Consider the following 27,100-nt stretch of genomic DNA (forward strand, 5'->3'; position numbering starts at 1 on the left):
TAACATGATGCTTCACACATAGTAACACCAAATAAATACTAGCATGGTTCCTTCCTTCCCTCTTTGAGCCTCTGTCTAGTGCAAACCTCTCCTTGGCATGAAGCATTGTATCATATGACTATGTCTCTGTTCAAAGTAGGTTACCAACAGGACTACTGAATAAAATTCAAATTCATTTTTCAACAGTTGTATATTGATAATGTTTGCTATTTATAGTAATATTATTGATATATTAATATATTTAGCTATCCAAATGGATGGATTAAATTATATGGATACTGACTAAATTCAAAACACTGAAGATGCCTGGCCAGGTAGTACAGGCCCATAATCCCAGCAACTTGGGAGACTGAGGTAGGAGGGCTGTAAGTTTAGTGCCAGTCTAGACTACAGAGTAAGTTCAAAATCAGCCCAGGAAACTTAGCAAGACCCAGTCTGAAAATAAAACATCAAAGGAGGGCTGGGTATGTAGCTCAGCAATAGAGTGCTTGCCTCACATTCATAATGGCCTAGGTTCAATTCCTAGTAGAAAGGTGAAGTAAAGAGACTGAAGGACCAGTGCTTGCTGGTAAGCAGGGCTAATTCAAAGCTAATTCAAAGACTCATTCATTTCATACAATAATGTTATATCATAGGTACCTGTGGTGGTTTGATTCAGGTGTCCCCTATAAACTTAAGTGTTCTGACTGCTAGGATCCTAGCTGATGGAGATTTGGGAATTAACGCTTCCTGGAGGCAGTGTATTGTTGGGGGCAGGCTTATGGGTGTTACAGCCAGTTTCCCCATGCCAGTGTTTGGCACACTCTCCTGCTGTTATTGTCCATCTGATGTTGATGGGGAGGTGATGTCCACCCTCTGCTCATACTGTCATTTTCCCTGCCATCGTGGAGCTTCCCCTCAAGTCTGTAAGCCAAAATCAACCTTTTTTCTCATAAGCTGCTCTTGGTTGGGTGATTTCTGGCAGCAATGCAAACCTGACTGCAACAGTACTCTACCTTCTTCCATGGGTTAAGAATCAAAAGTCAGGGCTGGAGAGATGGCTTAGCGGTTAAGCGCTTGCCTGTGAAGCCTAAGGACCCCGGTTCGAGGCTCGGTTCCCCAGGTCCCACGTTAGCCAGATGCACAAGGGGGCGCACGCGTCTGGAGTTCGTTTGCAGAGGCTGGAAGCCCTGGCGCGCCCATTCTCTCTCTCCCTCTATCTGTCTTTCTCTCTGTGTCTGTCGCTCTCAAATAAATAAATAAATAACTAAATAAAAAAAAAAAGAATCAAAAGTCACTGCAAAATTTCCCTGAGACCACATAGCTATTATATACACACTAGGGCACCATCGCTTTAGGGCCTGTGTTACAAATCCACTTTGTTAGCAGGTGAATTAACGCCTGCCTGGTAAAACACTTTCAAACGGCAGCAGAGGGCACTCGCGGGTGAAGGCTCCTTCTGGCCCCTAGCCTGTGCCCTGCGCTGCTGCTCCCTTATCGCCACACTCACCTCGAGACTTTTAAGTAGGACACACGGCATACACTGAATATTCCGAAATAGATTTTAATAGTCTTCTGACAATGAAAACAACTACTCTGACTTACTGCAGAACTGCAAAGAAAACAACTAAGAATTAAAAACTTCACTATGTGGCTAGAGAGATGGCTTAGTGGTTAAGGCACTTGCCTGCAAAGCCTAAGGACTCATGTTTGACTCTCCAGGTCCCACATAAGCCCGACACACAAGGGGACACAAGTGCACAAGGTCGCAGAAGTGCACAAGGAGGTACACACCTCTGGAGTTCGGTTGCTGTGGCTGGAGGCCCTGGCATACCTGTTCTCTCTGACTGTCTGTCTGTCTGTCTCTCTCTCGCATAAAAAAAAAAAAGTCTGTTGGGCTTCCCTCAAAAATAAAAAGGGGGGGCTAGAGGAATGGCTGAGAGGGCAAGACGCTAGCCTAAAAAGCCAAAGGACCCAGGTTCAATTCCCCAGAACCCAGGTAAACCAGATGCACAAGGTAGCACATGCTTCTGGAGTTCATTTGCAATGGCTAAAGACCCTGGCATGCCCACACACTCTCTCCCTCTAACTGCCTCCCCCCCACCTCTCTCTCAAATAAATAAAATAAATAAACCAAAAAAGTTTTTTTTTTAAATTTATTTATTTATTTGAGAGCGACAGACACAGAGAGAAAGACAGAGAGAGGGAGAGAGAGAGAATGGGCGCGCCAGGGCTTCCAGCCTCTGCAAACGAACTCCAGACGCGTGCGCCCCCTGTGCATCTGGCTAACATGGGACCTGGGGAACCGAGCCTCGAACCGGGGTCCTTAGGCTTCACAGGCAAGCGCTTAACCACTAAGCCATCTCTCCAGCCCCTCAAAAAGTTTTTAAAAATAAGCAAAACTTCAATATCACTTAAGAGCTTAAAATCCCTGTGTGATTCCCCTATCATGGACAAGGGAATTCTTCTTATGATTTGAAAATTCCACCAGGCCAAATTTGTATATATCATAACTTTCACTTTCAATGAGCATTGCCATAAAAATAATAAATGTTGTACAACCTAATTAATATTTGTTGACTGCTTAGAAATTAGAGCTAATCATTAGTCCTACCAACCTCAGAATTATGGGGTTATCATCATACAGTAAAACACAAAAACCAGGCATGGTGGCGCATGCCTTTAGTCCCAGCACTTGAGAAGAAGTAGGAGGATCACTGTGAGTTCAAGGCCACCCTGAGACTACAGAGTGAATTCCAGGTCAGCCTGAACTAGAGTAAGACCCTGCCTCTAAAAGAACAACAACAACAACAACAAAAGCCTTTAAAAACAAAAAATGAAGCTGAAAAGGCTGGGTGTGGTAGTGCATGCCTTTAATCCAAGCACTTGGAGACTAAGGCAGAAGTATCACCACAGACTCGAGGCTAGGCTGGGGCCATTAGGTGAGTTCAAGGTCAGCTTGGACTAGAGTAAGACCCTGACAGATGCAGAAAGTGGTACATGCATATAGAGTTCATTTGCTGTAGCTAGAGGCCTTGGCACACTCATGCTCTGTGTTTCTCTCTATTTATTCTGCAAATAAATAAATAAAATTTTAAAAATTAATTTACAAAAAAAACAAAAATAGATAAATAAAAATTATAGCCAGGCATGGTGTCACACACATTTAATCCCAGCACTTGGGAGGCAGAGGTAGGAGGACCACTGTGAGTTCAAAGCCACCCTGAGACTACAGAGTGAATTCCAGGTCAGCCTGGGCTAGAGCAGGACCCTACCTCGAAAAAACAAAATAAATAGGTCAGAAAACATCTTACTCCACTGGGCATGGTGGCACACGACTTTAATCCCAGCATTCAGGAGGCAGAGGTAGGAGGATCACTGTGAGTTTGAGGCCACCCTGAGACTACATAGTGAATTTCAGGTCAGCTTGGGCTAGAGAGAGACCGTACCTTGAAAAACCAAAATAAATAAATAAATAAATAAATAAACACAGAGAACGTAGTACTCTAAGCAACTCTAGGAACCAGCTTGTGGTGAACTGAAGAAGCTCTATCTACCAGGCTGGCTGGCGGATTAGCACCATAGTGACCGTGGTGAGTGGAACGGTGCAGGTCCACACCGCTTATCTTGGGCTTTCTTAGCTCCTTTAAGCAGCCATCTACTAGCCACCTCTGTGTGTGACCTAACAATCTGAATGACTAGGTAAATTCTTTGAAATATAAGATCTCTAGCTCCTGTGAACAGAAAAATTAAGAATGTCATCAGATGGTATCTGAGGCCTATGGTAAGTGTCTCCTCACTTTGCTGTAACCATCTACTTGATATACCCAACAATGTATTTGAAAAGTGTTTAGATTTATGACTTTCTTTGTTCTGCTATCATGAAACATTCATGAAATTGTTAACTCTCTGGAACATGAAATTTTGGGTGGCCTAAATCTCTGTTCCTGGACCATGGTCATTCACATTTGCCTCCAGATTAAACTATGTTTTATCCTCTTTGAAGTGAAAGCTATGGTTTTTGCATTATCATATTTGATGTGTGTAGTTTCTTTTTTTCTTTTTTTGTTTATTTATGTGTAAGCAGAGAGAGAGAATGGGCATGCCAGGACCTTCAGTAGCTACAAATAAACTCCAGATGCATGCACCACTTTGTGCATTTGGCTTTACGTGAGCACTGGGGTATCGAACCTGGGTCATTTGGCTTTGCAAGCAAGCACCTCAGCCATTAGCCATCTCTCCAGCCTGATGTGTAATTACAAATGATGAAATATTCTCTTAGTCATAAAATGAGAGGATTTTTTATTGGTGGATATCTAAAATTAACTCAGGACACTAATATTTTTAGTTAGTACCTTTGCAATCATGAAGAAGTAACATTATGTTCAAGTTGAGGACTGTGAAGGACTGAAACATAACCCTAGCTATTCAGATAAATAACAACATCCCAAATTGATGCTCTCTTCCTGAAAGAATTACTAATGTCACAGGACAGTTAAAATCTAGCAAGTAGAAATCTACAGCACATGTATTCCCAAAGAGAAAAGACTTACTAAGAGTGTGACCATGGAAAAAGTGAGGCTGGAATTCAAAGCCAGGGAGGAAGGTTGCAAAGTAGAAACACAAAAGGAATAAGGAAGTGGAGAGGAAGTACTTTTTTGTAGGCACAGAAACGCTAATGACGGATCCCACTGAAGTAAACAGGAAAGTCTCCCGGGGACACGGCAGCCTCTTCCTGCTCTCTGCTCTACAGGCAGGGCCAGCCCGGGGGAATGTGGATCCAGACACGTGGTGCTGTACTCACTTCCTCTTGCTGCTATACAAGGTACTACAGTTCGTGGCTCAGGAAAGCACAAGTGGATTATCTCATACCCTGGGAATCAGCACCTACTACAATGGGTTGGCAGAGCCGCGTCCCTTCGGGAAGCCCTACCTAGGGAAACACCCATGTCCTTACCTTTCTGAATTCCAGAGTCCACTACATGCAGTCCTCAGCCCTTCTGTCTGCAAAGCAAGTCACTCACAGCTCTGTCTTAGTGATTTATGTATTCATTTTGAGGGAGGGTCTTGCTCTAGCCCAGGCTGACCTGGAATTCACTACATAGTAGTCTCAGGGTGGCCCCGAACTCACCGTGATCCTCCTACCTCTGCCTCCTGGGTGCTGGGACTCAAGGGAACTTTGAATACAAGGCACTGACCGACTCATCAGGAAGAGTGAGATGCAAATCGTCGAAGCAGTCTTACCAGTTTCCAATGAAACGAGGGTCACTCTGGTCAAGGTGGACGGGGTTTCTGGGATCAACATAAAAGCCAATAAGAAGTCCTCCTAATAAATATCCCACAGCGGGACCCAGTGCTCCCATGACGTACATGATGGCTGAGGAGACAGAAGGGGAAATGTGAACTGCAGCGACCGTTCACACGAGAGCTAACAGTTCTCTGGCCTTCTTTTCAAACCAAAGATACAGCACTGTGAAATTCAGTTCGCGTTTTCCAAAATGCCCGAGTGGCCATTCGAGTCTCAAGCCTTGCCCTTCCCTCCTGCCTGTTGTCCCCTTACAGCATCAAAATGCCCTGCACAGCTTCGCAGGTGCTTTTGTTTTGGTTGTAATATGAACACGTTCAGGCTATACCCTAGAACCAATAAGTTCAAATTTCCGAAAGTAGTTAATCAATGATTAACCAAGAGAAAGTTATTACTAAAAAGCAGGAAAAAGGGTTGGAGACATGACTCAGTTGTTGATGCTCTTGCTTGCAAAGCCTAACAGCCTAGATCTGATTCCCCAGGACCACATAAAGCCAAATGCACAAAGTGGCACATGTGTTTGGAGTTCATTTGCAGTGACAAGAGGCTCTGGTGTGCCCATTCTCTCCTTCTCCCCCCCCCCTCTATCTTTTACACACACACTGTATATCTCTCTCTCTCTCTGTCCTTGCAAGTAAATAAATATTTTATTTCTTTTTATTATTAAAATTATTAACAACATGTTTTGTATGGAAACATCATGTGTTGGTACCCTTTATTTCCCTCCTCCCTGCCCCCATTCCTTAGGGGTTCCTTCTCAGTGGGGTGGCAGATATTCCCCATGGGGTTGCCGTTTATGTGTTATGAGAGCACCAGTCCGTTATTTTTTTGGCGGGGGGAGCAGGAATGCCTCTGTGCATGATGTCTCAACCTGTGGCTCTTACAATCTTTCTGACCCTCTGGCCTTATAGCTGGATTATTCAGTTAGCCTGGCGACACTGCTCAGGCTCCAACCACTTCTGCTCAGGTTTGATTTCAAGCCACCACTCTAGAATCAAGTAAGATCCTAGGATGCATCTGGTTTATGGATAACTGAGGAATCTTACTTAAAGAAGAATACACCTCCCCAAGTGGCATGGCTCAGAAGTCAAAATGGAAAGCACCAACCACAGAGAGACCAGAAAATAATTTTTCAGAACATCTACCCAAGCAGTTAGGTGAGGACGTATCACTCTAAGTAGATCAGAAAGGATGCCATTTGATTTAAAATCCTTTTGCCATCAGAAAGGACTTACAGCATAAAATAAGCAGTTATTAACATTTACTTTTCTGTTGGATATTTGTGGGGGCAGACAAATTATAGGATCATAGGTGTGTGCCACCATGCCCATCTCTGCTTTATTTTTCATATTCCTAGGTTCACTTCAGGAACTTAAAATTCTAAAATGCCAATCTTGAAATGTTGAGATAGGATATCATTAAAAATCATAGAAAATAGCCAGGTGTGGTGCCACGTGCCATTAATCCCAGCACTTTGGAGGCAGAGGTAGGAGGATCACCATGAGTTCGAGGCTACCCTGAGATTACATAGTGAATTCCAGGGCAGCCTTGGCTAGAGTGAGACCTTACCTCAAAAAAACAAACAAAAAAATCATAGAAAATGGGCTGGAGATATTGCTCAATGGTTAAGGCATTCACTTGTAAAGCCTAATGAACCAGATTTGATTCCTTAGTACCCATATAAAGCCAGATGTACAAAGTGGCACATGCATCTGGGGTTCGTTTGAGCAGCTGAAGCCCTAGTGAGATCATTCTCTCTTTCTCTCCCTCTCTCCTTGCAAATAAATAAATAAAATTGTTTTAAATAATTTTTTTAAGAATCACAGAATAATCTAGTCACGTTTCCAATCTTTTTTTTTTTTTTTCCTTCCCACTCAAAAACTGTCTTCAAGGACAAATCCATAAACACTTTTAAGGCACTGCTGTGTGCACTACATAAGAACAATTTGGGGGGTGAAGTACTTCCCATTTCCATTCTCATCATGCATTTTAAAATTTTTTGTTTATTTTTATTTATTTGAGAGTGACAGATAGACAGAGAGAGAAAGAGGTAGAGAGAGAGAGAATGGGTGCCCCAGGGCCACCAGCCACTGCAAATGAACTCCAGATGCATGTACCACCTTGTGCATCTGGCTTATGTGGGTGCTGGGGAATTAAGCCTTGAACCAGGGTCCTTAGGCTTCACAGGCAAGCGCTTTGCCACTAAGCCGTCTCTCCAACCCTCATCATGCATTTTTTAAATATTTTATTCTTTTTTTATTTATTTGAGAGCAACAGACAGAGAGAGAAAGAGAATGGGCGCTCCAAGGCCTCCAACCACTGTAAACACTCTCCAGACGTGTGTGCCCCTTGTGCATCTGGATAACGTGGGTCCTGGGGAATCGAGCCTGGAACCAGGGTCCTTAGGCTTCACAGGCAAGCGCTTAACCACTAAGCCATCTTTCCAGCTGTCATCATGCATTTTTAACCACTGAATAGACAAGGCCATTGAGATAAATATTCTTTAAATAGTGCTGTCTTTGCCAGAAAGTAAAATAATCAGAATGGCTTCACCCTATTTTATTATCCACACCTAAATAAACTTTAAATAATCCGTCTTCACTTACTTATAACCACAGACAACAGGGCAGTAATTTAACACCTGTTCTCACTTGCTACACCATTACAAAAGAGAAAGACCTTGTTTGTTTTACAGTCATCGACTATCACAATAAGACCTGAACTTCTTCCACTTCCCCACCTGTGTTTGGAAGTGGAGAATAAAGGCCCAGCACTCTTCCAAAAACATGCTTTTCATAAAGAAAATTGGAAAGTTGACTTTGTCTACAGCACAGACCATCACTCAGATGTAGAAAATATAGGTATTTCTACATGCACACAAAGATAAAATGTATGTTTTCACCTCCAATCAAGCCAGCACCACTTACAACTTAAAACTGTAATGAAGCCGGGCGTGGTGGCACACGCCTTTAATCCCAGCACTTGGGAGGCAGAAGTAGGAGAATTGCTGTGAGTTCAAGGCCACCCTGAGACTCCATAGTGAATTCCAGGTCAGCCTGGGCTAGAGTGAGACCCTATCTCAAAAATCCAAACAACAACAAAAAAAAACCTGTAATGAAGCCAAAATGTGACATGAGTCATCCTCCTGAAATGGCTCCTCTGGCATGAAAGACCTGCCTTACACAGACAAGGAAAGGCTTAAACACCGTGCAGCACTAGCGAGCGAGTCTTGGAGTCAGAAAGGACAGCACCACAGACTGCAGTTATCCATTGGATGGACAATTTATCAGTTAACATTCACCAAAAACAACACCAAAAAAAAAAAAAAAACTCAGCGACTTTATAAACTAGGAAGCTTTTATAAAAGTTAGCAATGAAATAAAGAAAGCATTGACATTTATTGAATGCTTGAAGTCCAACAGAATCACCTACACATATTTGGAGGGTTTCTTTTGCATTGATGAGGATCAAACTAAGGGACTTATACATGCTAGGTCAACACTCTACCACTGAATTACATAAGCTACACTCCAATACACACACACACACACACACACACACACACACACACACACACACAAAACCCAGTTCTATTTAGTAAATCAATTATTCTGCAGGAAGAAGTTAATCCTTTCCAGCCATTGAATTACTGCTTACTAACTGATCAGCGAATAGCACTCATGTAGAGCTTTGGACAGAATGTACTGCTGAGACAAACTCATACTAAACCTTCCAATCATTCCCCACCCATGAAAGACAGGCCCAATGCCCAGTGAACTCTCTCAGGAGTTCAAGGGTGGGGCAAACCAGCCTTTTGCTATTGCTCCAGTCTTAAGTCATAAGACCTTAAATATGATTTTGAGGGTGACAGGCCTGGAACGGAGCTTCCTCTCTTCCTTGGATGAACATTCCATACCCTTCCAGGGCCTTTCTACTCACTCACCTACATCCTATCCACTCTTCGGAACTCAATCAAACCTTCCTCTCTTCTCTGAGGTCCTCTCTTCCCTCAGAGCCCCTGTAGATGTCGTAATATCTGTCCTGTGGCCCTCATACTTCATTGTGTATGCTTTTTGGTAAAAGGCTCTAAGTGCTTATGCCCAATGGGCGTACTTTCTGTATAAATATGGTGTACAAACTATTTGTGAGACTATTAGTCTCTCACACATAGCTCACATCTGGTACTCACCTCTTTTCTCAACTGGGTTAGACACAGTTTGATGAATGGCAACTGGAACTATACTTTATGTAAAAGGACTGAGCCAGCCTGGCACACCCCTTTAATCCCAGCACTTGGGAGGCAGTGGTAGGAGGATTGCTGAAAGTTTGAGGCCAGCCTGAGAATATATAGTGACTTCCAGGTCAGTCTGGATGAGAGCAAGACTCTACCTCAAAAACAAACAAATAAAAAGACGGACTGACACAGGAATCACTGAAGGCAACATCATGCAAAGACTATGAGCAGTGAGCCTAGGGTCAAACTGCCTGAGCTTAGCTCCCAACCCCATGTCTGCACAATGGCCTGCTATTGAACCTCAGGGAGCCTAATATGATTATGAATATCAACCACTTGGCACATAATACACACTGAAGGAATACTAAATTGTATTGTATATGCTCACAGATTATCTATTGACTCTCTAATATTATTAGGTATCAATCGGGACATGTTGAGACAAGAGTCTCAATCCTCATCCCTGGCTGGCCTGGAACAATGTTGCCCAGACTGCATCACACTCATGGTAATCCTTCTGCTTCAGACTCCTGCATACTAGCAATACAGGCATGAGCCACTGCACCTGGCATTCAATATTAATTTTTTACATACCAGAAACACACTATTTAGCAAAAGACATCCTCAATACCTTTAGAGCTATTTGGGGGGTCAACATCTCTTTGAACTCATGATCCTCCTATATCAGCCAGCCTCCACAGTCCTAGGCTTGAAGGCATGGACCACCATGCCTCGCTAGACTATCTTCCAGCAAAGGCAAATAAGTTATCTTTTTAGAGTCAATTATTTGTATGGTGGTATTTTGTGTGTGTGGATATGCTTGTAGTATATGCACATGTATGTGTAGACATGCAAGAAGAGAATGTTTTCCTGTGTCACTAATTAGTCTCCCATGACTTTTACTGTAGGTAAGTGATATGTTATCATATGGTTATACTGCATTTCATTTACCAGTTGTGTCCAGATGCTGTCTTTTCATTCATAAGTATGTGTCTGGGGCTGTTCCTCTGAAGACGGCATTGGCCTATGTGAAACTGTCATGTATGTGCAGCATAGATCCAAATCCCTGCAAAAGACCATGACTCCCAACTCCAACCCCCAACCAGAGCTCTGCTGTATTCTTCTGTGGAGTCTTCAGCCCTTATCAAGGCAGAATTAAAAGATGTTCCTCCTCCCTCATCACAAAAACCCAAATAGGCATATTGGCTCTCAGACAGGGTTGTTCCAAGTGAACAATTCAAACCATAGAGCATAGCTTTCTGAATGCTTACAGTCTATTTTGCATCAAGCCTACCTATATATGCCCAGTCCTGAATCACAGGGAATGATCCTTACCAGCGGTTAGCCAGCCAGCCATAAATGTCACAGGACCCAGCAAAACCAGCAGCGATCCAGCTATCATGGAGACCAGCTGAGTCGCAGCCTTTTTGGCTCCCTACCCTAAAACGTTGACTTAGAAGACTTGGAAGTCACTCCTTTGTCCACACACACTGTGACTCAGAGCAAGGGGACAAACAGCGGGCATCATAAAAGTAAGTAAGAAAGATGAAGGGTCCTCCAGTGGGAAAACATATTGAGCTATGATTCAAGGGGCAGCAAACAGATGAAGTCACATCAACAATATGCAGTGGACGGTAGGAGAGGAAAGATGTGTTATGATTGTGTGAAGAGGGGAGAGAAATAAGGGTTTGTGGAAAAGATGACTTCTGGTACAACTCCCCAGGGATGTCGGCTGAGCAGCGTTCGCGCACAAGGGCACACAAGTCTGGGAGAGTGTTCAGGGAGCTGCAAATGTCCACAGCACTTTATTTGTAGTAACTAAAACTGGAAACACTGAAGAGTCTATGTAGAGGTGAGTGGATAAACAATTGTACTACGTTCATACATTGAAATACTGCTTAGCAATATAAAGGAATGAATTAACAACACGCACTACAGCGTGAGCTGGGTGCAAGGTGCCTGTCCCTCTTCTCTGAGGACTGCAGGCAGCACGGAGCTGGCATTTCCAACCCTTCAGAAGCACCCACAAATGTCTCCCATACGAAGAGCAAGTCACTTCCAATGTGTGGTAGAGGGCAGACCCCAGCATCTAGGATGGGAAGTCAGGACACCGGCCATCAGGGTCGCCAGCTTTTGCAGCCTTGCCTCTTCTCACTCAGCCTGTGGAGAGTCCAGAACCCCACGTAACGGCCACAGCCTCTCTGTCCGCCTCATGTCTGCTGTCTGCATGACAAGGAGATAGATCCAATTCCCCTTCCCATGCATTCTCTTTGCTTCTGGGCAGAATTCCTCATGAGAACCACTACCCTTAGCTAAGGAAGTCAGCTTTTCTCCCTGTTGAGTTTCTATACTCCCTTCATCTGATAAAAGCAATTCCAATGGTTTGGTCAGTCTTGAGGGCCTTTCTCCATGGGGACTTCTCCCTTATGTCTCGTTGGTAGCAGATAACCAGAAAAAGATAGTAGTCAGGTGCTCTTCTCCCCAGATGGTCTTCCCAGATGTCCATATGGCTCATACTGTGACTTCTTCCAGACCTCTGCTCAAATGCTACTCCTCAGAATCTGGCTGACCCATGACTGGCCTCAGAGTCCAAAGCTTGGCTTCACCACTCTTCATGAGCCAGCCTACTGGACTTTCCATTGGCACACATACGACCACATGTGGTACACATTTGTTGACTTGATTTCATAGTGCCCAACTCTCCCATTGACATGCCAGCTCTGAGGGAACAAGGGCTGCCCTTCACTGATACATATCTGGTGGCTGCGCAGTGCTGACCATAAACTAAGATTTGTTAGCTGCAGACGGGATGAGAACGTGGGCCGTGGCTCTGATGTGTATAACTAAAGCAGTTGAAGGTCCGTCCTGACAATGGAGTCTAAAGGGTCATCTGCTAGCTTCCAGGGACCTTCTCCTGTCCTCAGAGTCTCTGACATTCACAGTCATTCCCTGTGGTTTACAGATAGGCTCTCCATAACTAGATGACTGCCCTCCCTGGTTGGGTTTTTTATGGTCCCTCAGAGCCTTCTTAGAACTGGTCTGGATTTATAGCAGCCTCATTTGAACTTGATTTCTAATGCATCAACACCAGCTTCCACACTGCTTCCCCTCCTCCAAGTCATTGTCCATAGCTTCCCCATATTCCCATTGGCCCAGGACGTACTTTCTCATCTGCCCCATGAGCCCATGAGATGTTACAAGATCTCATGCTGACAGCAGTTTTTGCTGTGTGACTTAGGTGCAGGCTCAAGGTCTGGGCTTGCAGGACAACGCTACAGATTCACATGCCTACAGTCTTCAAATGGCTATTAAACCTGGCATGGGACACAGACGTCACCTTCTGATACACACTTGGTGACAGACCTGAAGCTTAGGAACATGAGAAGAAGCAGTGCACACTTCAGTGCAGTATGGCAGTGGCGCCCCCAGCTCAGCTTGCATGCAGCTTGTGTCACTCCCCAGAAAAGAGCCCACGCGCCTCAGCGCCCCAGACACCACGTTCGCTCACAGCGGATCCTCGTGCTCCGGGCAGATCCCCCGCCTCGCAGCACAGGGCGAAGCGGCCTTTGATCTCAGTTATTTTGAGCAGTGGCTTCTTTTCTTTTAAATGATTCAGTTACTTTGACACTGGCCTGACAGCAGAAGACAGGCTGTCACAGCAGTCAGAGGACAGTCTGTCACTTTGCTAAGACATCCAGAGAACACCTTGGATCATGAGGGAGTGGGGGAAAGGGAAGGCTTTCTCCCTAGTGAGCAATCATGGTTCATATTTGTTAACTTCCTTCAGAAATATTCTGAATCATTTGAACATAGGGTGTAACTTGTTCTGTAAAAAGGCACGCACAAGTGCGTACAGAAGCAGCCATTTGCACTTAATTAGCATCTGGAGCATGGGAGGAGGTGTGTGTTGTGCTGTGACTTTAAAATATCAAGCTGGCCCCTGCTGAGTAAGCACTATTATTTCCTCAGGACAGAGCAAACAGATGGCTATCAGGAAAGCATGAAGAATATTAGCCTAAACTTTTAAAATTATGTATTTTAAAAATATGTTGAGGGCTGGAGAGATGGCTTAGCAGTTAAGCACTTGCCTGTGAAATCTAAGGACCCAGTTCGAGGCTCGATTCCCCAGGACCCACGTTAGCCAGATGCACAAGGGGGCAAACGCATCTGGATTTCGTTAGCAGTGGCTGGAAGTCCTGGCACGCCCATTCTCTCCCTCTCTCCCTCTCTCTCTCTCTCTCTCTCTCTCTCTCTCTCTCTCTCTCTCTCTCTCTCCCCTCCCTCTCCCTCTCCCTCTCCCTCTTTCTCTCTCTCTCTCTCTGTAACTCAAATAAATAAATAAAAGTGAACAAAATTTTAAAAAATATGTTGAGAAGGAGAGGAGGGATAGAGAGATGATGTGTGTACTATGGATATACCAGGACAAATAAACTCCAGACACATGTGCCACTTTGTGCATCTCTGGCTTTACATGGATGCTACGGAAATGAACCCAGGCTATCAGGCTTAGCAACAAAGCACCTTTAAAGCAGCCATCTCTCCAACCCTCCCAATATGTATTATATCTACATATTTGGTTTTAAAGGTTAGGGTCTTCACTGTAGCCCACGCTGACCTGGAATTCACTATTTAGTCTCAGGGTGCCTTGGAACTCATGGCAATCCTCCTACCACTGCTTCCCAAGTGCTGGGATTAAAGGGGGATATCACCATGCCTGGCCAAAATTATATTTTTGAAGCAGAGTCTTATTCTAGACCAGGCTAACTGGCACTCAGTGTTATAGGCCAGGCTGGCCTTGATCTCATCATGGCACACCTCCTACTTCAACCTCCAAAGCACTGGAAGCACAGGTGTAAGCACACCAGGCTGGCATTATACTTTGTAGCAAAAGTCCCACAGAGTTTTATGAAAAGTTAAGTCTAGTTTCCCTAACACAAAGAGAAAATGCAGGGGACTCATCAAAGCATTAGGAACTCAAGAGAAACTTGAACTTCACTAGTTGCCAAAGAAACAGAAGCAGCAAATGATATGATGCTAATCATAGCAAAGGTTGAAATATGTTAGCACTAATACATATTAAAACATCAGCGAAGTGGGTGTGGTGGCACATTTAATCCCAGCATGCTGGAGACTGAGGTAGGAGGATCAGTGTGAGTTCAAGGCCAGCTCGAGACTAATTCCAGGACAGCCTGGGCTAGAGCAAGAACCAACCTCAAAAAACAAAAATAAAAAAATCAATGAGTTAGTTGTCTTTACTAGCTAATGCTGAATTATACAGTAAAGTTTTTGGACAGACAGACAGACAGACAGATTATATATATATATATATATATCAAAATGACTTTTTTTCTGGTTTTATGAGGTAGGGTCTCACTCTAGCCCAGGCTAAGTTGGAATTCACTATGTAGTCTCAGGGTGGCCTCGAGCTCACAGCAATCCTCCTACCTCTGCCTCCCAAGTGCTGGGATTAAAGCGTGTGCCACCATGCCTGGTTACGATGACTTTTTTTTTTTTTTTTGAGACAGTCTCATGAACTTGAACTTAGTATATAGTGGAGAATGACCTTGAACTCCAGATTCGCCTGCCTCTACCTCCTGCTTAATGGGATTGCAGACAAGCACCACACTCCTGGTTTAGGCAACCCTGGGAATCAAACCAAAGGCCAAGTGCATACTAGGCCAGCACGCCAGCAATTGAGCTGGATCCTTGGAACTGCAACAGCATTTCTCAGCACATGATGTATATGAGAAAAATAGAAACAACAGTAATAACAGAGGAGCTGACTATAGAGATGTAATGAGGCTATTAATTTTAATATTTATGAAGTTTTATTCCTTGAGGAAAAATACCTATTTTTAAAAGTTTAAGTGAAAACAAAGGATAAAAATTATTTTGCAATGTGTTAATAATTGTACCAAAACTAGAAACTTAGAGCTGAGGAAATGGCTTAGTGCTTAAAGGCACTTGCTTACAAAGCCTGTTGGCCTGGGGTTTGATTCTCCAGTACCCACATGAATCCAGATATACAATGTGGCACATGCATCTGGAGTTCATTTGCAGTTTTGGGAGGCCCTGGTATGCCCATACTCCCCTCTCTTCTCCTCCCCTCCCCCTCCTCTCTTCTATCTTTCTTAAATAAATAAATATATTTTATAATGTATAAACTTAAAGACTATGCTAAGAAAAGCTACCAAAGCTAATAAGGAAGCTTAGCAAGTTACATGATACAAAATCAATATTAAAAATCAATTGTATTCTCATATCTAGCAATGATCGGAAGGTAAAACAATACTATTTATAATAGCACAAAAGCATAAACTACAGCCGGGTGTGTTGGCACATGTCTGCAATATCAACATGCAGGAGGCGACCTCAGAAGGATTAAGATCCGTGGTCAGTCTAAGCTACACAGTGAGACCCATTATCAAAAAAAAAACAAAAACAAAAACAGTGTGTGTGTGTATGAATACATATATTCTCAGAAAATTCCAACAGAATGAGTACAACCTAATCACTAAAAATTACAAAACGAGCCGGGCGTGGTGGCGCACGCCTTTAATCCCAGCACTCGGGAGGCAGTGGTAGGAGGATTGCTGTGAGTTCGAGGCCACCCTGAGACTCCATAGTGAATTCCAGGTCAGCCTGGGCTAGAGTGAAACCCTCCCTCAAAAAACCAAAAAAAAAAAAAAAAATTACAAAACGGGGCTAGAGAGATGGCTTAGTGGTTGAGCGCTTGCCTGTGAAGCCTAAGGACCCCGGTTCGAGGCTCAATTCCCCAGGACCACGTTAGCCAGATGCACAAGGGGGCGCATGCGTCTGGAATTTGTTTTCAGTGACTAGAAGCCCTGGCGTGCCCACTCTCCTCTCTCTCTCTCTCTCTCTCTCTCTCTCTCTCTCTCTCTCTCTCTGCCTCTTTCTCTCTCTCTGTCTGTCACTCTCAAATAAATAAATAAAAATAAAAATAAAAATTACAAAACGTTGCTGAAAGAATTTGAAGAAGCCTCGAATGAAGGGAGGGACATTTCCAACTTGTGATTGGAAAGGCTCAGTATTGTTAAGCTGTCAATTCTCCCCAAATTAATCTATAAGTGAACTTCAAATTGACAAACTCATTCTAAAATTTGTAGGGAAATGCAAAAGACTCAGAACAATTTTTGCAGAAGAGGAACAAGGCTGGAAACCTAAGAGTAATTTTGATTTTGAGACTGAGGGTTACTGTTATTGGGACAGTGTGGCCCCAGCTGAAAGACAGACAATTAGGTGCCATACCAGTGGGGGTACCTGAGCTTGGATCTCCAGAACCTATGTAAAGAAGCTGTCCTGGGCGTCTGTAATCCCAGCATGCCTATGGCAAGAAGGTAGACAAAGAGAGGAGAATCTGCCTGTGCTGCTTTGAATCAGATGTCCCCCATAAACTATGTGTTTTGAATGCTGGGTCCCCAGCTGATGGCAGTTTGGGAGGTGGAGCCTTGCTGGAGGAGGTGTGCAGCTGAGGGAGCACCTGCAGGTGTATGAGTCTTAGCTGACTCACTCTCCTGCGGCTGTTGTCCACCTGCTTAGCAGAGATGCTGTCTAGCCTCTGCTCATGCCACGCTTTCCCCTGCCATCAAGGGGCTTCCCCTGGAGACTATAAGCCAACATAAACCCTTTTCTCCCACAAGCTGCTTTTGGTTGGGTGCTTTGTGCCAGCAATGTGAAGTAACTACCAAATAGCCAGAAGCTTGCGGGCCAGCTGGCCTGGAAACTTGGGTAGTAAACAGCTTCCAAAGGGATGGAAGGTGAGGAACAATATTCAAAAGTTGTCCAAGAGCCACATGCACTTTCTGGAACATCCTCTCTCTCTCTCTCTCTCTCTCTCTCTCTCTCTCTCTCTCTCTCTCTCACAAACACACACACACACACACACACACACACACACACACACACACAATGAACATCACCCCTACACACTGTACAACTAAAAACCTTGCTTCCAAAGGGTTGGAAGACAAGGATCAATACCCAAAAGTTGTCCCGAGGGGGAGTCAGGCAGCTCTTTTAGGCAGTTAGGGTGATTGGGCCCCCGAAAGAATCCTTGTAGTCTGCCTTTGCTACAGATCAAAGGGTGATCTGGATTCTTATCTCCTACCTAGATTGGTTTTCCCACAAAGAATGTCTCTCCTAGGAAGGAAGGTCTCTCCTAGGAGTTAAACCTTGTGGTTGGTTCAAGTTCAGCCCCCAGAACTTGGTGTCAGGGCTGGCCTCTTCCTGAGACAGCTCCTATCCCGAAACAACCAGCTGTCCCTCTGGCTCACCTGAGCCACAAGGCAGGGCCCACCACCCACCACTATAAGATTGTAAATATGTTTGCAAGGGGAAAGCGAGCTCTCTGTGCTGCCTGACCCCCCCCCCCTGAACTTCCAGCTACAGGTGAGTTCCTCTTTGCTCCCCACATGAGCACTTTACCCCCTGCAGCTCCCCAGAGGACAGGAGCTCTTTGACCTTTCTTTTCTTTCTTTTTTCCCCATGGTTCTTCCAGGCCCTCCACATGGACTCTCAGGCCACATGGGAGTCTTTCCTTAGTTCTGTACTTCCTTCAATAAATATAATAATTTAATAATTATCCTTCTCAGTCCCATTTTATTCAATTCTTTAACTAAAATTAGAAACAAACCTAGGATTTGAGGTTCAAGGACTTTCCCAAACCCCTAGCACCTGGTTACAAAGCCACAAGGGCTGCAGAGATGGCTCAACAGTTGCAAGTCACTTGCTTGCAAAACCTGCCGGCACAGGTTCAATTCCCTAGCACCCATATAAAGCCAGATGCACAAAGTAGTGCTGGGTCTGGAGTTTGGTTGCAGTGGTAAGAAGGCCCTGGTACTCCCACACTCCAGATCTCTCCCTCCGTCTGTCTCTTTCTCTCTGCTCATGAATACATAAAAACATTAAAAAAATAAAAACATCTTTCACCAGATACACAAAGTGGTACATGCATCTGGAATTCTTTTGGAGCTGCTGGGGGCCCTGGTATACCCATTCTCTCTGTCTCTCTTCTCTCTGCTTACAAATGAATAAATAAATAAATAAAATATTTTTAAAAACAAAGTAAGATGCACTAATTCCTATTCAAATGGCTAAAATTAAAAAGACAGGCCACACCAAATGTTCTCAAAACAGTAAAGCAGCTAAAACTCTCACACAGTACTCTCATGGGGGATAGAAAACAATATAGTCACTTTCTGAAACATTTTGGTATAGGTGTAACAAGCACTTCTCATGTGATTTGATCTACTCTACTCTTGTGTCTTTACAAAAGAAATGAAAAGCATATGCACTTGCAAAGACAGAAATGAAGCTGTTCATGGTACTGTATCATAGTAGCCAGAACTGGAAATTCCCAAGTGTCTATCTAGCAGTGAACAGAGAAACTGTAGCGTATTCTTACACTGGAATGCTGCTTAGTAACACGAAGGGATGAATTAATGATACACGATAAAACCTTGATAAAATCCAACATAATTGTGCTGCTTGGAAGAAAACAGCTAGAAGAGCACATGGTCGATGATTGAATCAACGAAATCTAAAAAATGCAAACAATTTAGAACAATAAAAGTAGATTTAAGGCCAGGTGTGGTGGCTCGCGCCTTTAACTCCAGCACTCAAAAGTCAAAGGTAAGAGGATCGCTATGAGTTCAAGGCCACCATGAGACTACAGTGAATTCCAGGTCAACCTGAGCTAGCGTGAGACCCTACCTCAAAGAAATAGATAAATAAGTAAGTTTTAAAAAGTAGATCTAGGGCTGGAGAGATGGCTTAGCGGTTAAGCGCTTGCCTGTGAAGCCTGAGGACCTCGGTTCGAGGCTCGATTCCCCAGGACCCACGTTAGCCAGATGCACAAGGGGGCGCACGCGTCTGGAGTTCGTTTGCAGTGGCTGGAGGCCCTGGCGTGCCCATTCTCTCTCTCTCTCTCTTTCTATCTGCCTCTCTCTCTCTTTCTCTGTCACTCTCAAATAAAATAAATAAAAATGAACAAAAAAATTAAAAAAAAAAAGTAGATCTATAGTTACCTGGGGACTGAGGAGGCCAGGAGTGGGAAGGGTTAAAAAGACATATGAGGAAGCTTTTGATGACATTAGATTTACTCACAGACTTGATTACAGTGATGGTTTCATGAGTGGGAGGGGTGCTAAACCAATTCAAACTGTGTGTGTAATTATGTACAGGGTTTTGATGTTAATCTCACCTCAGAAGAAAACAAGACCAATGTTCTGAAGTAGATCCTAGCAAAGACTGCACAACTCTATAAATTTACTTTTAAAAAGTCACTTAATTATACACTTAGAATGAAATAAATGTTATGGTATGCAAAGTCATTTCAAAAATCAAACCAGATGGAACATACCCATATGTTAAAATCTGTCAGCTTAGGTAGTACAACTATAATGGGATTTTGTGTGTGTGTGTTCTTATCACATTTTTAGGTTTTTCAATTAAATTTTAACACATCTTCTGAAATGAATGCTTTATCTCTTTCAGCTTTGTTAATACTCCAGCCATCAAATGCACCATGTCTGTGCAGAGGAATCCTGTCAGGTCAGGAGCATTAGTTCGTGTGTTCTTCTACCTGCAGCCTCCTGGGAAGCCCGTGTCACCAAGGCGCATCAGCACATCACCAAGGGATGAGCCAACAGTACGTGTGAAGCAATTCTCCTTATGACTGACCTACCTGATACTTCATGACGCCTTCTCACGGGACAAACTACAAGAGTCAATGAACGCCTGGCAAACAACCAGCCGAATCTGGTAAATGGAGTTCAACTGGAAACAGCTATACATACTGTGTGTCCGTGTCCATTTCCACCCCACAACAGCAGACCTGGGTACTTGTAAATAGCATGTACTCTCAGGCCCTAAAACAAATGTCTTGTTGACTTTTATAATAAAGAGGAAGTCGGTTATTGAGGATTTATCGTGTTCCAGCCACTAACTACATGTTTGCATACATCATTTCTCTTAATTCTTGCCTCTAAGTTGGAATTATCTAGGATAACTCACAGAGGAATGGGTGAATTAAAATTAGATGCATTTCCTATAAATGTTTTATTTTTAACAAGCAGTCCATGTGAAATAAAAAGTTATACATGTAGCCAGGCATAGTGCAGCAAATCTGTAATCCTAGTGCCCGGAAAACAGATACGCCAAAAGAGTACAGGGCCAGTCTGAGCTGCACAGCAAGTCACTGTCTCTTAATGAAATTTAAAATGTAAAATGAAAGACTTTATAGAAAAAAAAAAAAAGACAACCCATTCATCAATTCACTTTCACAGGGCTGGAAATTTCTCAGACATTGAACTTAGAATGCTGAAGTAAAATGATATTGTAGGGCTAGAGAGAGAGCCCGGTGGTTAAGGTGCTTGCCTGTCAACCCTAGTGACCTGAGTTCGATTCCCCAGTTCCTACATAAAGCCAGAAACTCAAGGTGGTACATGCATCTGGAGTTTGTTTGCAGTGGATGTAGGCACTGGCATACCTATCCACTCTCTCTCTCACTATCTCTCTCTGTCTGTCTCTGTCTCTCTATTTTTGTTTGTACCTCTCCGCTTGCAAATTTAAAAAAATGATATTGTAGGCCACGCTGAGACTACAGAGTGAATCCAGATCAGCTTGGGCTAGAGTGACACCCTACCTTGAAACCCTCCCCCCCCAAAAAAATGAGATTGTAACTATTGTTAAATGACTGTAAAAAGTGTCACATAGTCAACACTTTACATCATGCATGCCATCTACGTCCAACAATATTATGGGAAGAAAGTGTTTTTCCCAATTTATAGATTAAAAAAAAAAAACCAGAGTCCTGGGGGAGGTTAAGGAAATAGCAAGTAGTAAGTGATACAGCCAAAATTGAAATTGGGCTTTACCAGAAACTAAAGCCGATCCCGTTTCCCTTTAGGGTGATGTGTCTTCAAACTATCAAGAAAGTGATGCAAGTCTAATGCTAAGCAACATACATGTCTATGGCTAAAGAAATCAATCTTGTAATAACTGAACCTCTCCAAACATGACTGCAGAAGTGTCCTGCGGCAGAAGTCACACGGGCTCCCTCAATGAGAAGACGCTCATTACCGACGCGTCTTAGCCCCAGCTTCATCACTAATTGGCTGCCTAAGGATGGCAGGAAGTGTGCATTATCTAAAAAATCACTTCCAAGATTCTGTGTGACATTTTCTTTAGTCATGGTGGTGAAGACTCAGCCGAGCTTAGCAGCTGCTCGGGTATCTCTGGGGAAGGCTCACCCAATGCCAGGAAGCACCGACCAGGTAAACAGGTGCTGTGACGCAGTGGCATTCTCAGAACCTGGAAGAAGCATCATTTCCACAGGACCAGCTGAGCACGAGTGGAGTGATGTCATAGGCCAATGTCGCTACAGTCATCGTCATCACCATGGCCATTCATTGGACTTGTACAGTGAGACTGCTTGTGTTACAGAGTCGTCATAAAGATATTCTAATATTTAGCAGGTGCTGGTGGTCAAGGTCCACAGTCCCTGAGAAGAGAACGATGCTTCTGAAAGGTGTTTACCGTTTTAAGGTACTGAACCGACGGCTTTAAATGTCTTTTCTCAGTTAATCCCCCCAGCAACCTCACGTGCACAGTGTTGTGACGGTTCCAATTTAAAGTAGTCTCCATTGTTAGCATATTGTCTACAAAGGGATAAATTCATCTGAATTAGAAATAGATGCTCCCTCACCCCTTGTTATCTAACAATAAGACAGATTGTTTTTAAAGACAGGCTTACTTATGCCAATATGCCTAAGCTTTCAGTGTTTCTTGGTACTCTAGGAAATTCTCATTTAGGAAGCAGGGATAGTCTATAAACTGCTAGTATCAGAAAGAACTGACAAAACTAAAGCATGGAAATTTTGTTTAAAATAATGTTCAGTATTCTAGGGACTCAACTCAGTGTTCAAGTAGCTTAAAAGAACAGTGACTACAGCCTGGCATGGTGGCGCATGCCTTTAACCCCAGCACTTGGGAGGCTGAGGTAGGAGGATTGCTGTGTGTTCAAGGCCCATGTGGGCTAAGATCCAGATCAGCCTGGGCTACAGTAAGACCCAGCCTTGAAAAAAACAACAAAAACAAAACAAAATAATAAGAACAGTGACCACAGCATCAGACATCCATGTCAGTCTCTTTTAGGGACTTGTGTGATGGTCTTAGATAAGTTCATCTCTCTAGATGTCCTTCCTTATCTATTAATAGTAGGTCATAACTAATCTGCTTCCAAAACACAAGAAAATGTCATAAATCACAGAAAAGCCCTTAATGTACTAAGTGCTCATACGATGTCAACTATGCAATGATTGTCATTGTTATGACTTCTGTTATTTCTAACTTCAGAGTAAGAGCCTGAGACTACACAAAAGTATACTTGCATAAAATAATACTTCAATTACTTTAAAGTAATTCATAGCCACCGGAAGATGATAAAGGTGTTAAGTACGGACTGTTTTAGTATTGACTGTATTTCATGGTTTCCAAAGTCTATGAACATGGAAATTACAATTAGAATGTTTGCTAACTTGAAATACCTATTCCATAATCATTTATCAATCAGTAGTTACATGAAATAGCTATATAAAATAAATATTCTGAGTGCTCAGCAATATGGACATAACTAAAATGAGAACAGGAGAGAGAGGAAATAGGAGGAAAGGAGAGGAGGAGTTACCTGACAGGTTAGGGGAGGGACAGAACATTGGAGGTAGGAGGAGCTTGCAGGGGTAAAAGGGAAGAGAGGGAACTATACAAAAGTTAAGGTAACATGAATCAGTTCCATAGAAACCCTCATTCTTACTAGCATTCTACAAGATACAAACACTAATAAAGGGTTTGGGGGCAGTCCACACAGACAGAAGGCAGAAAAAGTTTAACCTTAAAACCATGGACTTTGATGAGTAAATCCCAGGCCCAGAATTGGGTTGCCCCCCTACAGGGAGCTATTGACCAGGGAGACCCATGAGGTCCCCAAACAATGTAAGCCATTACCAAAACACTAGGTTACCTGCCAGAGCCAAAAGGTAAGACCTTACTGTTGAAGACACCTCAGTCTGTGGTGGATACGGGATATCAGAATACCACGCTGGAACTGAAAAGAAACTCATTCCCTCCTGGCTAGTCCTCATCATGCTGGAGAGACTTGTGGGAGCTGCTGGAGGACAACAGTCACCAACATCATGGAAAAGCAGGGGACCCTGCAGACTATGAAATCAACCAGCCAGACAAGAAGTACACATTTGTGCAATAGTGGCTCACAGCCTCTGTATGAAACCAACTATTCTCTGACTGGACATGAGGCTGGTTCAGTAGGAGAGAACTCATGTCTTGTAATGGAAACCAAGGCTGAATCCTATGGTCAGGAAACTCAGACTTCAGAGAGAAGATCTCACTGCTCTCTGAAGAAGAGTAGGCTTGCATACCCCCTCTGACCCAAGCTGCTCTCACTCTTTATTGGCAAATCTGTTTTATTTTCTAGATGTCAGATAAAATGCAAGAGAGTCAAGATCCATCATTAAGTCAAGAATATAGCTGACTGCCCACCATGAGACTTACCACCTCAGAGGAGGTGGTGACATGAATACTGCTCTTACTGCTAACCTGACAACCAGCTCCAGGGTGATGGTGACAGATATGGTGATCAATCAAAACCTATCAAAGCAGAAATACAGAGGCTGTAAAGAGCTAAACACTAAGTCAGGCTGGTCAACAAGCCTACCATGGCTCAGGGAACATTGTGGAAAAGGGGGCAGAAAGACTGTGAGAGCTATAGAGCATGTAGGAATACCATGAGGCATGCTCCCCCTGCTGCCCCATAGGGACTGATTGAGGACTTCATGCCTCCACAATGAATGTCGTAACTCCGCTGAGGAGGGCCTTCAGGATAACAGGAGCTGGGGCAAGGAGGTAAAAGAGTATAACCTGCTATAATATATGTAAAACATTTTTTTTAAATATGAAGATTTTGCATCTGCAAAAAAATTATAAATGCTAAGAAAAGGCATGCCTTTTCCTTTTTTCCAAGTCTAGATTATTCATTTTTCTTGACTTATAAAGCATGTATTTGTAGTAAACACTCACAGAAACTAGGGACCCTGGATGAGAAGGATGTGTTCATCAGTTCCCACTCTGGTGGGAAGTGGTAATGGAGGCAAAGAAGTCATGGGAAATCTCAATGAACCTAAATCTCTAAAATAAAGTTTATTGTTTTTAAAAAAGGCTAGACCACAGGTTAGGAAAAAAATGTGTGTAAAATATGTGTTTGGCAGAAGACATATGTCCATAACACATAGTAAGAGCTCTTACAGCTTGGGGGCTGAGAACTTCACTCAGTGGCAAAGCACTTACCTAGTAAGCACAAGGCCCCTGTTTCAGTCTCCAACACCAAAAACAAACAAACAAACAACAAAAAACTTAGACTCAATAGCCAAAACTACAGCTGGAGAGATGGCTTAGCAGTTAACGTGAAGCCTAAAGACCTAAGTTTGGTTCTCCAGATCCCACATAAGCCAGATGCACATGGTAGTGCAAATGTCTGGAGTTCATTTGCAGTGGCTCAAGGTCCTGCTGCACCCATTCTCTCCTTCTCTTGCTCTCCCCCCAGCCCGTCTCTAATAAATAGATAAAAATAAATATTTTAAAAATCTAAAAGCAGCCAGGCGTGGTGGCGCACGCCCTTAGTCCCAGCACTCAGGAAGCAGAGGTAGGAGGATTATTGTGAGTTCAAGGCCACCCTGAGACTACATAGTGAATTCCAGGTCAGCCTGAGCTAGAGTGAGACCCTACCTCGAAAAAAAACAAAAAGCTAATTCAGAAATGGGCAAAATTTTTAAACAGACATTTTACTAAAGAAAGTGTTCATGCCAGACATGGTGGTACACACCTATAAACCTAGCACTTGGAAGGCTGAGGTAGGAGGACCCCTGGAGTTGAAGGCCAGCCTGAGACTACATAGTGAATTCCAGGTCAGCCTGGGCTAAAGTGAGACTCTATCTCACAAAACAAAACAAAACACAAACAACCCTAACCTTTTGGTTTTAGGGTTAGGGTTACCAGGAGCAGCAAAGGAAGAGTGGGTTGCACAGTAACACAAACTTTTTTTTTTTTTGGTGGTGAGAGGGTTTGATAGAAACTGTATCCTAATAGCAATGTTAACTGCATGACTGATTATACACATCTATGAAAACACATCAAATTGCATCCTTAAAGTTGGTAATCTTATTGTATATTAAAAATTACAATTTAAAAAAAAAAACCTTTAAAAAAATGGGCTGGAGAGATGGCTTAGGGGTTAAGCTCTTGCCTGTGAAGCCTAAGGACCCCGGTTCAAGGCTCAGTTCCCCGGGTCCCACGTTAGCCAGATGCACAAGGGGGCACACGCGTCTGGAGTTCGTTTGCAGAGGCTGGAAGCCCTGGCGCGCCCATTCTCTCTCTCTCTCCCTCTATCTGTCTTTCTCTCTGTGTCTGTTGCTCTTAAATAAATAAATAAATAAATAAATAAATAAATAAAACCTTTAAAATTTACACCCAATAAGCCAGGTGTGGTGGCACATGCCTTTAATCCCAGCACTAGGGAGGCAGAGATAGGAGGATCACCATGAGTTCAAGGCCACCCTGAAACTACATAGTGAATTCCAGGTCAGCTTGGGCTAGAGTGAGACCCTACATTGAAACTTCCCTCCCTAAAAAAAAATTGCACCCAACAAATTATGATGTGATCATTAGTGATCATTGGATTTGGAGCACCTAAGAGACCTGCTCCAAGTGCGTCTGCAAGGGCATTTCCAAAAGTTGAGCTGAGGGGTTAAGACCCACGTGAATGTGAGCAGTGCCGTCCCATGCTGGATAACAAGAGAAAGGAGGAGTAAGCTGAGCTCCAGCATGCATCACCCTCTGCCTCCTGACTGACTGCGCCGTGTCAGCCACCACACACTCCAGCGTTACGCCTTCCCCTCAATCCATCATGGACAGAGTCCCTTCAAGCCATGAGGCAAAATAAACCCTTCCTTCCTTTGTCCTTTAAATTGCATTTGTCAGGTATTTTGTCATAGCAACAAGAAAAACAACGCATGCCAAGAGCTGATGACGGGGAATGGCGCCATTGCCGTGATAAACCTGGCTACAAGGCTCCCAGGCTTTTGGAGCTGGCTTGCGGGAGGAATGTGGAAGAGCTTACTTCCAACTGTGGCCTAAAGATGCCCTAGAACACTTTAAACAGCTTTTAATGGGCCACTCTGCTAGGAGTTCAGAAAACCAGAATCCTGAGAGAAATGCAAACTGTGGAGGTCTGGCTTGTTTCAGAGAAGCAAGAGCTTTATTAGGAACTTGGCTGGAAGCTGCTCATGCTGCATTCTGGCAAAGGATCCAGTTGTGCTCTGTCCCTGCTCTGAAAACCCAAGTCAGGCTGAGAGCAAAAGCGAAGTTGTGTGGTGGAGGAAATTTTGAGATAACGTAATATTCAAAAGGTGGCATGGCTAGCTAAATAAACAGTTTGGTGATGAAGACACTATGAGAAAGCGTAAAGATGCCGCCAAGGCAGTGTGGAGAAA

The 27,100-nt window shown here is 43.5% G+C and overlaps 1 protein-coding gene across 2 annotated transcripts in view; it reads right to left on the reverse strand.

Annotated features, from left to right (window-relative positions):
- The window catches only part of Slco5a1 (solute carrier organic anion transporter family member 5A1), a 172,517-nt gene that overhangs the window by 94,789 nt on the left and 50,628 nt on the right, over positions 1–27,100 (reverse strand). For both annotated transcript variants that reach the window (XM_004653300.2, XM_004653299.2), the window contains exon 2: positions 5,224–5,356. In XM_004653300.2, coding sequence (XP_004653357.2) covers positions 5,224–5,356 — 133 coding nt within the window. The remainder of the gene's footprint in view (positions 1–5,223; positions 5,357–27,100) is intronic.

This window comes from Jaculus jaculus, chromosome 2 (genome assembly GCF_020740685.1).
Source record: "Jaculus jaculus isolate mJacJac1 chromosome 2, mJacJac1.mat.Y.cur, whole genome shotgun sequence".
NCBI lineage: Eukaryota > Metazoa > Chordata > Mammalia > Rodentia > Dipodidae > Jaculus > Jaculus jaculus.